The sequence below is a fragment of the Carcharodon carcharias genome, chromosome 20 (assembly GCF_017639515.1).
Source record: "Carcharodon carcharias isolate sCarCar2 chromosome 20, sCarCar2.pri, whole genome shotgun sequence".
Classification (NCBI taxonomy): domain Eukaryota; kingdom Metazoa; phylum Chordata; class Chondrichthyes; order Lamniformes; family Lamnidae; genus Carcharodon; species Carcharodon carcharias.
The window spans coordinates 16,686,066-16,702,850 of NC_054486.1; the positions used below are offsets into that span (position 1 = coordinate 16,686,066).

A 16,785-nucleotide genomic window follows, 5' to 3' on the forward strand; every position below is an offset into this window, starting at 1 on the left:
GTGTGTGTGTGTGGCATGTGTGTGTAAGTACAAGTGTGTATATGTGTGTGTTTGCGCATGCATGTTCATACTTGTGTGCAATATTAGCAATAGTGCATGTTTCCTTGTGAGAGAAATGGTGTTCTAATTTGAGCCAAGATCTTATGCAGAGCACTAACAGTGCCCTTCTAGACTGTCTGCTCTGTTATACGTTTTGGATCCATTATGAAAATATTGTTTTATCGGCTAGCCACTGTGGTTTGTGGTTATGTTAAAAGCAAAAAAGACTGACAGTACGGGAATAGATTGTGCTGCTTTGTCACAACGAGGCAGGGGAGCTCAAAGTTTTGAGTCTACTACTTTAAACCTCACCCACTCTAACAAAGCTCAGTATTGAGCCTGTGCACAAAGTAGAGTTGCTTCATTCTTCAGCACTGTCATATCTCAGCATGATAAGCTTGAAGTGCTTTTCCAACAGTAGCTCCAATGGCTGGGCAGCCAGTGAGAAAGATATTGCATCACAAAAGTCTTTTATGAAGCAGCATAAATAGAGAGAGACTGGGTGACACTCAGGGTTAGAACATTATCCCTTCACCTCTGGGATCTAGGTTTGAATTTGTCTCAGACTGAAAATCTCCTCTCTCTCAGCTGACAATAAGGGCTCAGTGGAAAATGAGTTTGGACGGACTCGAGTGATTCCCCAGTGGGTACAATTTTACAGTGCATTCAACTCGAATTGCCACTGTTAGGAAGCTGGTTTAAAGAGGAGAGCTGATGTGATAAAAGGAAAATATTTACTTGGGTAAAACAGCCGCAGGGTTCAAGGTTAGGGCGGGTTGTTGGGACAAAACAGACAGCACTTTAATCTGGATGTAATCTGTGGATTAACTGATCTGGGAGTACTTGAATTTGACATTGGTGTTAGGGTGGGGAAAAATATTCCTCCCCTCTCCTACAGACCAACAAGGTCAAGTGCTGGGACTGTGGTGGGAACCCTACGATTGCCCTTTGTGCTTTCAGTCTGGGGAAATCAGCAAAGGTTTTCACTGCCGCTGGTGATCCAGTAATTCTTTCTGCCTGCGTGGGGATGGGTTGAGGACCGGTTTAGACATGGCTTTGACGCCTGTCCCAAAGTCAGTACTGTTGGCACTGTCAAGACCCCTGAAACATCAGGCCGTGGGACCTACGGATCTTCACCCCAGCAAGTGTCAACGCACCAGGAGAGGAGAGAAGAGGAGTGGAAATGAACGCCCTTCTCTGAAAACAAGACCTTGGTAGACCTGAGGCAGTTCATTTTTAGAATGAAAACATGATATTGCAAAGCGCACACGTGGGGTATTTTGGGCTTTTAGTGCGTTAGTGTGAAATGGGCAATGTTGCCTGTTCTACACCCTTGCACAAAGTCAAACTCTATGTTCCTGGTGTGTATTCAAACAGGCTTAAATTTTCCCAAATAAAGCAAAGTATTTTGGATGCCTTGTGTTTAGTAAATTGTAACCACTATTACCCTTCCGCTAAAGGAAGCTCCTTTGCAGCTCCCTCTGACAAGTTGACTCTAGTATCACCTGCTTTTGATGATGACCAATTTTGAGCAGTTGGAGCACAGCCTGGTACAGGGTGAAAATAGCAACCCAAATAGCTGCTCAATACTTGGCTAGAAAACTGGCTTTTTACTTTTGCACATTAACACTACAAAGGAAGGATTATGCAGTGCCTCATAGCTTCCTGCAGCACGTGGTAGTATCACTGGAATGGTAACCTAGAGGTCCAGGCTAATGCTCTGGGGGTGGGGGGTTCAAATCCCACCATGGCTGTGGTGGAATTTAAATTCAGTTAATTGAAAGCTGGTCTCAGAAATGAAGTTGTCACAAAAACTCATCTGATTCACTAATCCCCTTTAGGGAAAGAAATCTGCCATCTAGGCCTGGCCTATACGTGACTCCAGACCCACAGCAATGTGGTTAACTCTGAAATGGCCGAGTGAGCTACTCAGTTCAAGGGCAATTAGGGATGGTCAACAAATGCTGGCCTTGTCAGTGACGACCACACCCCATGAAAGAATAAAGGAAACAAACACAAATGTTTGCAGCTGGAGTGAGGAATCTCAAGGTCGTGTCCTGTTGAATGTCTTTCTGTACCATCACCTCAAAACTCTTTGGTGCATAGGACCAACAGTCCTTAACCAATGTGTTTTGAGGATTGAGAAAGAAACAAGAACAATGGTAGTGGGATGAATTAGAATCCAATTAGGCAGCGAAAGAGAAATAAAGGCTAGGATATATAGGAATAGGTTCCATGAGTGGGTAGGTGGGGGCTGTGGGTATAGTGCACAGAGTCTCAGATGGGAAATCAGGAAAGTCTTTGTTCTCGAGAGGTTCCACACCTGATTGACAGGCTTGGCTTCCAGTTAGGCTGACAGTACTCTCGAGCAGGTAGGCTCGCTCCATGACCCACGCGTCACTGGTGAACAAAAAAAAAAGGTACAGTTCAAAATGTAGGGCTGGATTTAGTGTTCCCAATGTGGACCTTTCCCACTGGTTCTCCAACTAGTGGGAAATCCACATCACTTCAGCGGAGGAGACCTCATTGAATAAAGTGCCTGTTAAGCATTTATAAGTGGCCTGGGTTGGGCCTTCCACTCAAGTGCAAGGCACCGATGTCTTCTGGCTAAAAGAAAACGTGTAACCTCACCAGTCAGGTGGTGACCTGGGTGGCAGGGATGAGGAGGGTAGGGGAGGGGGTTGGGTTCAATCTCTGACCCTGGGAGTCTTTGTATGGGGGTGCGGGACGAAGAGGTGGGGAGTGCGGGGTGAAAAGGGAAGCACTTAACTTCATCTCGATTCAATTCTCACCTTTCCTCAGCTACAATGGTTCTGGGGTACTCAGCAGTTCTCTGCAAAACCTGTGGTTCAGGTTTTAAAATCGGAGGTTGGCAGTCTCATTAAAATATTTAAAGGTGAAGGAGAGCTGCTGATCTCTGGCCGGCAGCTGTCAGGGGGCGGGATTTCCGACCCCGGGGTCCTAAATCCTGGGGAAGGCCCGACACTGGCCACTTAAGTGCCTAATGTTAATGGCATGTTAGTTATTGTTTAATTAAGAAATTAGAACACTTGTAAAGAAAGACCATGGCTGCGTTTGCAGCTGGGTGTTCTTGGAGAGAGAGCACGCGGTGTCCATTGGCCTGCTTGAGGCCTTCTGCAACTGGTGGGCACTGTGGGGGCTTGAGTGCTTCATTAGCCTCCAAAATGACATTTCAATTTAATTTTGTAAGGTTCCTTTAAATCCATTCTTCAGTTACAGATCGATTGGCTTAATTGGCTTTTTTTAAAAATTGGTTAATTCGTTAATTTGTTAAATTTGTTCTACTGATACTCAAAAGAGTGTAAAGAAAGACTGGGGCTAAGGTTGCGGCCAGGTGTCCCTGGAGAGGGAGCATGCGGTGTCTGCTGGGAAGCCTGAGGCCTTCTGCGACCAGTGGGCACCGCGGGGGGTTGGGGGGGGCGGTGGCTGGAGTGCTTCATCCACCCCGCAAATGACATTCTCATTGAATTCGGTCAGGTTTCTTTGAATTTTTTTCTGTCGATACCGTGTCCCTTAGGGACTATCACTTTAATTTACTTGGTTAATTTGACCATTTATTCTATTTGTAATGCTCAAAAGAGGATAAAGGAAGGTGGCTGGGACATTGGGGATTGAAGGTAGGAAGCAGACATATGCATTGCTGCATCCTGTAAATAAACCTGTTATCATGAAAGGGATCAGCGTCTAGTTTCATGCTTCGCCATCTGGTGTGGAATCCTTTTTTAACATCTATCCGGCACTTAGTTTGGTCTGGCCTCCCTCACCAAAGTGACAACGGGTCTCCGGCCAGTTCTCCAACTGGTGGGCAGGACCCATGTGGGAATGCTAAATCCAGCCCAGTGATCGGGCGAGTGAAGTGCAAGGCACCGATGTCTTCTGGCTGAAAGAAAACGTGTAACCTCAGCAGTCAGTTGAGTGGGGTGACCTGGGTGGCAGGGGGACCGGGACGAGGAGAGTAGGGGAGGGGGTTGGGTTCAATCTCTGACCCTGGGGTGTCCAATACCTGACCCTGGGAGTCTTTGTATGGGGTTGCGGGGCGGGAAGGTGGGGAGTGCTGGGTGAAAAGGGAAGCACTTAACTGCATCTCGATTCATTTCTCATCTTTCCTTAGCTGCAGTTGTTCTGGGGTACTCAGCAATTCTCTGCAAAACCTGCGGTTCAGGTTTTAAAATCGGAGGCTGGCAGTCTCATTAAAATATTTAAAGAGAAAGCCCACCCCCTGGAGGCAAGGTGGTTGCCCACCCCTCGCTCCTGAAACATGGAAGTGGGTATAAGATCTTAAGGCCAGAATTTTGACGTCAGCACACCAATGCGCAAAATGACGCGCGGTGACATCGGGCGTGCATCGTGATGTCATCGCGTGTCATTTCGATATTACGTTCGGCCATTGTGTGCCACAGGTGGCTGTGTGCCAACCGAACTGTCAACGGCCCTATTAAGGCCTCTAAAAAACCTATCAAATTAGTTATCATAGTTTACGGTTGGCGGGGGCCGGCAAAGACCCCAGGCGACCTTTGCGTTTTTCAGGAAACCTCTTCCACGGGCGGGATGAGGTCTCCTGAAGGTTTTATAAAATTATTAATTAATTTTTGCACAATTCACGAACATGTCCCAGTTCATGTGACACTGTTGCCTGGGGGGGACATGTTTAAATCATTTTTAGCTTTGTTACGTAAAAACTTTTATTATGTACTTAATCTCCCTGAGGCAGCTCCGTGCCTCAGGGAGATTCCTGGGCTCTTTTGTGCACGAGCCCCAACTCCAACACCCCCCCACCCCCCCCCCCACCCCCGCTGCCTGCACAGGCAGCGCTGAGCGCTACCGGCTGCGTGTCACACTGGACGGGCCTCAATTGGCCCACCCAGGTAAAATGGCGGCACGCAGCCGATCGTGGGCGGCGATCGGCTTCACGCTCTCCCGCGCCCACTCCCAACCGGCCCGTCCGACATGCGGAAAATTCAAAATTCTCCCCTAAAACCTTTAACACCTGATCCAACCCGGATCCATTTTGGGCGTTAAAGCAGGTGAGGAGGAGAGGGAGGAAAGATTGGGTAAAGAGCGAGAGGAGAAAAGAGTCAGGAAGGAAAAGTAAGAAAAAATGTTAACGTTTTAAATTTGGCATTTTCAAAATCTCTAACAGTTGACGCCCACGTAGGAGTGAGATTGAGCAGCTTAAATTATCCCCCCACTGAGTCAGACAGTTTGATCCCCATTGCATTAACAATTATGTTGTTAAAAAGACTTAACTTTCTGCGATGGGTTGAATGGACAATTAATGTGCAATCCGGCCAAGGGTCAGAAGTCAATTCTACAAAGCAGAGTGTCTTAAAGTCCTGGAGATTTGTAACTCAGTCTATCCCTTATTCTCTTGGACTTGCTGGCCAATTTGTGCATTAATAATGGGGTGCTTCGTTAACACATCGTTATTTTTCCAGCATGACCTGGCCCAATAAGTATGTAATGTCTGCAGCGTGGAATAAGGTTTGATTCTTTGCAATGAGCTCACACTTTAAAGAGACACTATCCCTTTGTAGATACTCAGTGGCTAAATGTAAAAAAAATACATTCATATAAGAAAGTTCCAACTATTGCACAATTATCCTGAACACATTCCAACCGTTTGAAAAATGACAAGGTATTTGCAATACATTCAGGATGGCTGAAGAACCGATTAACCCTGGTTCTGTTTTTGGTAACTGTTGCCATAAAACTTGTCTCAGACTGCCCGATGTTGATGATACAAGTTTCACTTTGATTGGGGATAAGAGCGACTTGCCAACTGAAGGAGGCTTAACATTGTCTGCAAATTAAAGCTCGAGAAGCTACAGGACCTCTCTTCACAATAACCTCCACAAAACCACTGCAGGCTTTTTTTAACAAGAAGAGAGAGAAAAAAAAATCACTTGTCGAGTGTTTTACACAGTGAAGAATAGATCCTGTGAAGGGGTTCTGTTAGTTTACATAGAAAGTGAGAGGTGCCCCAGGGTGAGTAGAAAGCAGAGTTCTCATGGAAGGGTTTAGCTGGCATTGTTTTTCCTATTTGTGTCCCGACTTGAGTCAAAGAGTTGCATGTGAGAAAGAAAAGGCTTGCATTTATATAGTGCCTTTCACAACCCCGGGACATTCCAAAACTCTTTACAGCCAAGGGGAGGATGTGGTAAAGGTTTGCTGGGTTGGGTTTTATGCAGCCCATCACAGTGGCAGCCGAGCTGCAAGGCCCATTTAATCATGGGAAGGGCCCGCGTCAGCCTGCCGGAGGATGATTAAGTCGGGGTTGGGGTGGGGGGGCGGGGAGGGGGGAGTGGAGAGGTTGGTTGGGTGGGTGGGGGGGGGTGTGGGGGTGGTGGGGCAGTGGGCGGCGGTGGTTGGGGGTGTTGTGGGTGGGGGGGGGTGTGCAGAATAGACTGTTGTGGAGTTCCCAGCTGCCAGGGCCAGGATGTCAATTAGGCTCATTAATGAGCCAATTGACGTCCGTTATCCCTGAGCCCACTGCAATTTAGTGGTGACTCAGGGGTTAACTGGAGGCCGCATGGGTCTCTGGCCTCCTTTGGCTAGCCGCCTGTTGGTTCTGTTGCCAGCAGCCTCCTGATTTGGAGGGGGTCCCTCGCTATCGAGCACTTTGCGCTTGATCGAGGGACCCAGCACTGGGCTGCTGAAAGCCATTCCAAGCCAAACGCCCACTTCACCTCTGACCACTCTTCCACACCCCCCCTGCCTCCCATAGCCCCCATCGCCCCTTCACTTGCCTGAGGTCCCTCCGCGATCCTGGGCTTTGGGTGCGAGCGGTGCCGCCAGCAGCCATTGCTCCAACTGGCACTGCTGATAATGATGAATTGCCGGCCTCTGATTGGCAGGCAGCTCTTGGTGGGCAGGACTTCAGAAGGGCACTTGGCTCCCCCACGGAACTGCCAGGGGGTCACCGATGGTTTTCCGACTGGTGTACAGGACCCCTGTGAACCGGACTGAATTCTGGCCACTGAGGTGACTCCAAGGATGAAGGGCTCACGTTATGGGAGACCAGAGAAACTAGGGCTTTTTTTCATTGAACAAAGAGATTCACAGGAAATCAAATAGAAATCCAAACCTGAAAGAATATGGTGAACAATTGGTTTAGCCATTCACCACCCACACCTGGCTGAACAACGTAAAGCACTACTGGCTCTTGCTCGAGTCTGCTAAAATGGCTCAACTATTCCAGGGTAATACTGGAATGCAAAGATAACCCCCAACTTATATCCTCTCCACTGCAGATGGTCTTCTTAAACCCTGCTCCCCTGTCCCCTCCACCCTCACTTCAAACAATAAGTGTGGAAGCTTTTTTGCTACCAAGATCAAGGCCATCCAATCAATTGCTTCTGCCAATTCCCTTCCTTCCACTAGCCTGCTGGGCCAAGTTTCCTCTAAAGCTCCCACCCCCGCCCCAACCCCACAACTCATATCTTTCCCTAGTTTCTCTCCCATCTCCCCTCATGCCCACTCTGAGCTCATCTTGTCCACGAGATCCACCTCCTGCTCCCTCGACCCTATTCCCACTGATCACCCAACTTCCCCTCTTGGGCCCCATGGTAGCCGATAGTTTAAATGGTCCTTTTTCTTCAGGTGTTCCTCCTCTCTGCTTTAAATCTGCCATCATTACCCCTCTCCTGAAAAAAAACAACCCTCGACTCCTCCATTCTTGCAAACTACAGCCTCTTTCCAATCTTATTTTCCTTTCCAACATCATTGAATATGCCCATCTTTCCTGGAACTTCATGTTTGAATCCCTCCAATCAGGTTTGTGTCTCTCCATTGTACTGAAACAGCCCTTGTCAAAGTCACAAAAAACATCCTGTGTGATTGTGACAAAGATAATCTGTCCCTCCTCACCTTCTTAACCTGTCTGCAACCTTTGACATGGTTGACCACACCATCTTTCCCCAATGTCTCTCCTCTGTAGTCCAGCTGAGTAGGACTGTTCTCACCTGCTTCCATTCTTAACTATATAGTATAGTCGGAGTATCACTTGCAATTGCTTCTCTTCCTGCTCCCAAACCATTACCCCTGGTGTCCCCCAAGGATCTAGCCTTGGCCCACTTCTGTTGCTTATCTATATGTTTCTCTTTGGATGACTTCATCCAAAAGCACAACGTTGATTTTCACATGTATGCTCATGATGTCCAGCGCTGCTTCACCCCCAGCTCTCTCAACTCCTCCACTGTTTCTACATTGCCAGACTGCTTATTCCACATCTAGTACTGAATGGGGTCCAAGGCAATTTGGTAAAATTGAATCCAGAATTGGCTGAGTGGCAGGAAGCAGAGGGTGATGGTCGAGGGGTGTTTTTCTGACTGGATTCCTGTGTCCTGTGGGGTTCCACAGGGATCAGTGTTGGGTCCCTTGCTGTTTGTGGTAAATATAAACGATTTAGACTTGAGTGTAGGAGGGTTGATCAGTAAGTTCGCAGATGACACGAAAATTGGTTGTGTGCTAAATAGTGAGGAGGATAGCCTTAGATTACAGGAGGATATATACGGGCTGGTCAGATGAGCTGATCAGTGGCAAATGGAATTTAATCCTGATAAGTGTGAGTTGATGCACTTGGGCAGGACAAACAAGGCACGAGAATACATGATGAATGGTGGGACCCTGGGAAGTACCGAGGATCAGAGGGACCTTGGTGTGCATGTCCACTGGTCCCTTAAGGTAGCGGGACAGGTAGATAAGGTGGTTAAGAAGGCATATGGGATACTTGCCTTTATTAGCCGAGGCATAGAATATAAGAGCAAGGAGGTTATGCTGGAACTGTATAAAATGCTGGTTAGGCCACAGCTAGAGTATTGTGTGCAGTTCTGGAATCCGCATTATAGGAAGGATGTGATTGCACCAGAGAGAGTGCAGAGGAGATTTACCAGGATGTTGCCTAGGCTGGAGAGTTTTAGTTATGAGGAAAGATTGGATAAGACTGGGGTTATTTTCCTTGGAGCAGAGGAGATTGAGGGGGGAAATGACTGAGGTGTATAAAATTATGAGGGACATTGATAGGGTAGACAGGAAGGAACTTTTCCCCTTGGTGGAGGGATCAATAACCATGGGGCATAGATTTAAGGTAAGGGGCAGGAGATTTAGAGGGGATGTGAGGAAGAATTTTTTCACCCAGAGGGTGGTGGGAATCTGGAACTCACTGCCTGAAAGGGTGGTAGAGACAGAAACCCTCATAACATTTAAGAAGTATTTGGATGTGCACTTGCAATGCCATGGCATACAAGGCTATGGGCCTAGTGCTGGAAAATGGGATTAGAATAGTTAGGTACTTATTTGACCGGCACAGACTTGATGGGCCAAAGGGCCTTTTTCTGTGCTGTAGACCTCTATGACTCTATGAGCAGAAATTTCCTCCAATTAAATATTGGGCAGACTGAAGCTATTGTCTTTGGACCCTGCTCCAAACTCTATTCCCTAGCGACCAGCTTCATCCCTATCCCTGGCAACTGTCCTGAGTCCCAGCTAAAATGATTGCAACCTTGGTGTCATATTTGACCCCGAAGTAAGCTTCTGCCACATGTCCGTGCCAGCATGAAACCTGCCCATCTCCAGCAGCTGCCCTGTTGCTGAAACTCTCATTCATGCATTTGCCATTTCTAGACCTAATTGTTCTAACATATTTCTGGCTGGCCTCCCACATTCCAACCTCCATAAACTTCAGGTCATCCAACACTCTGCTGTAGTTCACACCAAGTCCCGCTCACCTACCGCCCTGGTGCTCCCTGGCTAATACTGGCTCAAGCAACACATTGCTTTTAAAATTCTCATTCTTGTTTCAAGTTTGGCCATAGCCTCACCCTTCCCTAACTCTGTCATCTCGTCCAGCCCCAGATATCGATGCTCATCTAATTCCGGCCTCTTGAGCATTCCTGATTCTAAGCACTCCACAATTGATGCCTAGGCCCTACGTTTTGGAATACCCTTACTAAACCTCACCACCGCCATCTCAAGGGCAATTAGTGATAGGCAATAAATGCTGGCCTTGCCATGAATGCTCATGTCCCACAAAAGAATAAAAGAAATGCTTTGGCCATCTGCCTTATGTAGCTCAATGCCTAACTTTGCTTTTGATGTTTCTGTGAAGTGCCTTGGGACGTTTTAATTCTTTAAGAGGTGCCATATAAATGCAAGTTGCCGTTGTTGTATTCATAGTCAGGAGAATTAAGAAAACCTATTATCATTGGTCAATGAGTTTGTTTAAGACATAAAATTAAGACAATCAACAAAAACTGAAGAGATGTAGAGGGCAGGAGATGTCCTACCAGAAGCAGCAGTGGTGGCAGAATCTATTATGCCATTTGAAAAGGCCCCAGTGTGGTCTGTTTTCTTGTGGTGCAGTGGTAGCGTCCCTACCTCTGGGCCAGAAGCTTTCCGGTTCAGGTCTTGCTTCAGGGCTTGCTGACCATGGAGGGCATGTTTGTAACATGGCCGAACAGGTTGATTATGAGCCTGAAAATCCTTCTAAAATGCCTGATGGCAAGGGGGGAAGGGTTTCTTGGTCAGCCATACTACAGAAGGCAATGGCAAACCACTGCAGAACTTTGCCAAGCATAAATGTGGACTAATTCAATGGAAGTCCATGGTTGCATTGAAACATAAAATTCTAACAGGGCTGGACATACTGCAGGGATGATGTTACCCCTGGCTGGCAGGGGTGGGGGCGTGGGTCTAGAACAAGGGGTCACAGTCTCAGGATATGGGGTAGGCCAGTTAGGACTGAGATGAGGAGAAATTTCTTCACTCAGAGCCTGTGGAATTCTCTACCACAGAAGGCTGTGGAGGTCAATTCACTGAATATATTTAAGAAGGAGATGGATGGATTTCTAGATGTTAAAGGTGTCAAGAGGTATGGGGAGAGAGTGGAAGTACAGCATTGAGATAGAGGATCAGCCGTGATCATAATGAATGGCAGAGCAGGCTCGAGGGGCCAAATGGCCCACTCCTGCTCATAATTTTTCCTGTGTCTTTCATTATCTATGGGGAGAATTTTCCCCTTGTTGGGTGGAGTAGTGGCCACACAATGCTCCATCGCCCACAAACGGGCCCTGACCGCAATTTAATTGGCCAGTCAGCGTGAATCCCGCGCAGGGGGGTGGGGTGTAGGAGGGCGAGCGTGGGAGTCAGCGCAGGCGCTCGGGTGCACTCACAGGAAACCCCACGAAAGCACAGAGCTACCTCAGGGAGCTGAAGATTTATAACATTAAAAATAAAGATTTAAAAATTATGGCAAACGTGTCCCCGCCCATGTGACTGTGTCACGTGAGCGGGGTCATGTTAGAAATGCGACTTAAGCATTTTAGTTTCATTTCTAATTAACATCGGAAACCTCATCCCGCCCTTGGATGAGGTTTCCTCAAAAATCCAAAGGCCGCTTGACCTTTTTGCCCACCTGCCAGCCGGAAGGTTAGACAGGCAGGGGAAAATTCCATTTAATCAATTAATTCATGGGCCTAACGGCCCTCTTAACTGTTGGCGGGCACACAGCCAACTCCCACATGTGTTGTTGACATCTTTTGATGATCTGCTTCTATCACTGCTTGTTTGTCGCTACAACCACACCAACCCCCCCCCCCCCCCCCCCCCCCCCCCCCTCCACCTCTCTGTCTCTCTATCTCTCCGCCCCCCACACACACACCTTAAACCAGCTTATATTTCAGCTCTTTCCTGGACTCGAACTCAAGTTCTGTCGAAGGGTCATGAGGACTCGAAACGTCAACTCTTTTCTTCTCCGCCGATGCTGCCAGACCTGCTGAGTTTTTCCAGGTAATTCTGTTTTTGTTTTGGATTTCCAGCATCCGCAGTTTTTTTTTTGTTTTTTTTTTTTTGTTTTTTTTTTTTTGTTTTTATCCCACATGTGTCTGCTGGGACCGAAATACCGCGCGAGTGCACGATGGTGTAGGGACGCGCGCCCTATGTCATCGTGTGTCATTTTTCTCCTGTTCGGGTCGGGCACACATCCCACCCGATGCGAGAGAAGTTCTGCCCTATGTTGCTAATGCCCTCTTAGGGCATGGTACCTGGAGGGGGAATGACCAAGCTCACCCTGTTTAACTTCATTTTATAATAGAAAAATCGTGTCGTCGTCGGACTGCCAATGCATTCAAAATCAAGGATTTTTCCAGAAACTTAATGCCACAGCTAATATTGACATTGAGTTGAAATGTTTACTTAAAACACCGAAGAAAGTTTCAGTGCGGTGATGCAAGAAAATGTGAAGCACAGTCTGTGCATTTAAAAATGCTCGTTTTAATCTTAATTTTAAAAAGGGATCAGCTGAGCAAAATTGCTCACAAAATTATGAGAAAAAAATACTCCCAGCCTCATTTTCCCATGAGAGCTGTAAGTATATTTGGGAATGTTTGCAGAGTTAGGTATTTTTTAGGGTGCAGAATTTGCCATGAGTGTATAAAACCAGTGCACTATCGAGCTGTAAGGGATTGTGTGGATTTACTGGAAGTAATGTGAGTGTAAATGTTATTCCCTCCCTCCTATATTCCCTCCCTCCTATATTCCTCCCTGCTGCACAATTATTTTTTTGGTCTGTTGTTTAAACAGTGCCGTCCTATTGAAATCTACCATTGATGGAAGACTGCATGTGACCTATTGACTGTGACTTACTGTGGTCAGATGTTGTTACAGGTGCCAGAGTGCTTTGTTTATTCTTGCTTTGGGATAACACGGGTGTGGGGTGGGTGGGGTGGGGCACGTTGCACAGGGGAGCCAGTGAAAGTTCACAGGGTGCCGGGTCAGCGTGGTGCACTAAGTGACCTCACAGTTCCTTATGCGATCAGAATGGTTTCAGTTTGCTTTGTACACAGGCTGGGGTCGAACCAGGTGGGACTAACTTCCATTGTCACAGCTAAACACATGAATGGGCCAGGGCTGTGTGTCAGCTGTTGTTTGTTAAAATGCGCTGTCACTGTGACCTGCCTTGCAGACAGCATGCTCGGTTGTGTCTGCTCTTAAACCATCGTAACACAGGGCCTCAGCAACATAGATGGGGTTTAGTGCTGTTAGATTAACCTCTTTGATCGCTTGATTTTTACAACAGGATTTGAAGCACAATTGAGCTGAAAGCCACCCACGTTTTACTGTCTATCATGATGGGAAGAGAAATATTCTTTCATCTCAATACTCAAGTCTCAAAAGCTCAACAGCATCCCCCTGTCAGAGACAACATCAGGCAGATATGCAAATACCATAACTCCCACCACTCAAAATTTCACCGAGTGCCTTGGCTGCCAGTTCAATAGGAAATTGCTTAATGTTGTGGAATGTTTCATCTTGTATAAGCATATTTATATCCCCACTGACTATTGTTAATGTAGAGGCAATTTGTACCTAAGCGGGGACAATTTTAAGCCCTTTATGTACTGGGTTAAGACTGCCCAAACAAAGAATGGACAGCATGCTAACCCACTGCACAACTGTGCCTGGTACATTTCTGGTATTCGTCATGAGTTACCATGGGGAGAATGTGACACCACTATATACTGCACTATATAAAGCACAATGCTGATAGGAAAGCAATATTCAATTGAAGTGTCATAGGCACTTGAAAGAATTCTTTAGTATTGCTGAAGAAAGATACATGTCAAAGCTTTTTGTCTTGCTTTTATCTTTGCAGGCAAAAGAACGTGTACAAACATTGCGCCCACTTCAGCGAAGCAAAATAAGTGACAGCCATTCGCTGACTCATTCCTCAGGGCAATGCCTTGATCAATCAGGGTCAGACTGCCTGGTTTAAATTTCAAACAATGCTTGGCAATTAACTGCCAGTCACCATCGATTGGTGCATTCTCCATGTCAATGCCTCTACCAATCAGAGTTCACTTGCCAATCAATCAGCACTCCCTTCGCATGCAGTATAAATTGTTGTTTTCCCCTTATATTGGTATTTTTGCAAAGTGCCCTGATGAGTGCAAGATGAAAAGCTTTGACATGTCTCTTTTTTTCAGCAATACTCAAGTGCTGTGCTACCAAATAATTCTTTGTTGAAAGGGACAGAGAAGTTGTTGAACAACCCTAGCTTCCTGATTCTCAGCTACACTGGTCACCCACGAGCCAAAGATATGGTGGTTTCCTCTTATAATAAACATGTCTGGCAACAGTAAAAGTTGATATGAGTAAATCGTTTTAACAGTGATTTATTAGCCATGGTCCACAAAGGACCATTGGCATCTCTCTCCATTAGAGAGATAATTGGTTATGTAGAGCTTGAGGAGCACCACTCCACAAACACGGGGCAGTGTGAGGAAGCAGGCCTTCCAGAACCATCAAAGCAGAATTGAACCCGTTATGCACGACAGTCTAGCCATCTAAGCTAACCAGACCCCCAATCAGAGATATTCTTTCCCTGTTTACATTCAAAATTCTTCATAGATTTTAAAATCTTTGTTAGTAAACCGAATGTCATGAGTTGGAAAACCGGTTATGGTGTTGCTCAGTGACCTGTCCTCCAGCTGGGCAAAAATTCCATAGTAAGTTCCAATTTTTGACTTATGAGTTATTGCCTTTCCTTTCGCCGAAGCCACCAGTGTTATGATGGGGAACCACTTATGTCTTGTCCTGGATACAGGAGTAGTTCAGCAATCATGACTGTAACGTAACCAGCTTAGTAGGTTTTTTTATTCATTCAGGGGATGGGAATGTCACTGGTTAGGCCAGCATTTATTGCCCATCCCTAATTGCCCTTGAGAAGATGGTGGTGAGCTGCCTTCTTGAACTGCTGCAGTCCCTTTGGTGTAGGTAAACCCACAGTGCTGTTAGGGAGGGAGTTCCAGGATTTTGATCCAGCGACGGTGAAGGAACGGTGATATGTTTCCAAGTCAGGGTGGTGAGTGGCTTGGAGGGGACTTGCAGGTGGTGGTGTTCCTGTGTGTCTGCTGCCCTTATCGTTCAAGGTGGTAGAGGTCTCGGGTTTTAACTGTGCTGTCGAAGGAGCCTTGATGAGTTGCTGCAGTGCAACTTGTAGATGGCACACACTGTTGCCACTGTCTGTCAGTGGTGGAGGGAGTGAATGTCGAAGGTGGTGGATGATGTGCCAATCAAGTGGGCTGCTTTGTTCTGGATGGTGTTGAGCTCTCTGAGTGTTTTTGGAGCTACACTCGTCCAGGTAAGTGGAGAGTGTTCCATCACATGCCTGATTTGTACCTTATAGAAGACGAACAGGTTTTAGGGAGTCAGGAGGTGACTTAGTCACTGCAGAATTCCCAGCCCCTGACCTGTTCTTGCATCCACTGTATTTAAATGGCTGATCCAATTAAGTTTCTGGTGATTGGTAACCCCCTGATGTTGCTAGTGGGGATTTTAGTGATAGCAATGCCATTGAATGTTCTGGGGAGATGCTTAGATTCTCTTTTGTTGGGGATGGTCATTGCCTGGCGCAAACGTTAATTGCCATATTTCAGCCCAAGTGCAAACGCAGTCTAGTAGCTCACAAGCCTGTCTGGCACAAGCCCCACTGGTTTCTAACATGTGTTTTGAGTGCTGCTCTTGCTTCTTCCAGTTACCAAACCCCTGATTGTGACAGCAACGCCAGATCCAAGCTCATGGAGGGAGATGATCCATTCAAAGACAAAGAGCTACAAGGTAAGCCATTTTCAGCTCACCGTTTCCTCATGAGCACAGCAGGGAGTGATCAATGGTGAAACCATTGCCACATGCTGCTGTCCTTGAGTAATTTCATATGATTACCCTATATAAGAGACACAAGTGACTCGGCTAATTGACTTTTAAGTGATTGCAGATGAAACCATCTAAAATATTGATGGTTAATTACAAGAAAAAACAGTTGCCTCCACCCCCCTCCCCCCCAACTGCCACCCACCCCTGCCACATAAAGAGCTCCCTTTCTGACAGTGTTAAAGCCTGATCTCCTGCCTCTTGCTAGTTGTAAAGAAGATCTCATCTGCCAGTGGCACTGGGAACTTATGTCTATGCCTCAGGAACCGAGTGCTCCACTAAGAGCCGCTGATTAGCTCTGGAGTCACAAGCTTTTAGAGAGGAACCTTAGCTCAGTGACTTAATCGGCCATGCAGTCCAAGATCCTAGGTTCATTGGATTCAACCAGTTCAGCAAAATATAAGGCATTGAAACAGAGTAGGCATATAGACGTCTTTATAATGAAACTCATCGATGAATGAAGAATGTGGAATGGGAATTGGGAATTGGTGGTGTAGTGGTTATTGTCACCAGACTGGTAATCCAGAGACCCAGGATAATGCTTTGGGGACCTGGTTCAAATCCCACCATGGCAGATGGTGGAATTTGAATTCAATAAAAATCTAGAATTAAAAGTCTAATGATGACCATGAAACCATTGTCGTAAAAACCCGTCTGGTTCACTAATGTCCTTTATGGAAGGAAATCTGATGTTCTGGGCCACGTGTGACTCCAAACCCACATCAATGTGCTTGACTCTTAAATGCCGTCTGAACAAGGGCAATTAGGGATGGGTAATAAATGCTGGCCTAACCAGCAACACCCACATCCCATCCCATGAACAAATATAAGAAAAAGCAGCCCTTTATAAATTCATAAAGGCATGTGAATGCAAAGATAGGCGGTCAAATATATATGTGCACATTTGAAATGATATACCTATGTTTCCCAGTAAATGCACCAAAACTCCAACTGCGCAAGAATCTCTTCCGAGATATTCCAATAATCGCTCTTCATGCAAGAAAACCAGAGAAAATCTAA

At 46.5% G+C, this 16,785-nt stretch overlaps 1 protein-coding gene across 4 annotated transcripts in view; it reads left to right on the forward strand.

The window, feature by feature from the left end:
* Nucleotides 1-16,785, forward strand: part of smoc1 (SPARC related modular calcium binding 1) — a 262,010-nt gene that overhangs the window by 121,581 nt on the left and 123,644 nt on the right. For all 4 annotated transcript variants that reach the window (XM_041214635.1, XM_041214636.1, XM_041214637.1 and 1 more), the window contains exon 9: nucleotides 15,590-15,672. In XM_041214635.1, coding sequence (XP_041070569.1) covers nucleotides 15,590-15,672 — 83 coding nt within the window. The remainder of the gene's footprint in view (nucleotides 1-15,589; nucleotides 15,673-16,785) is intronic.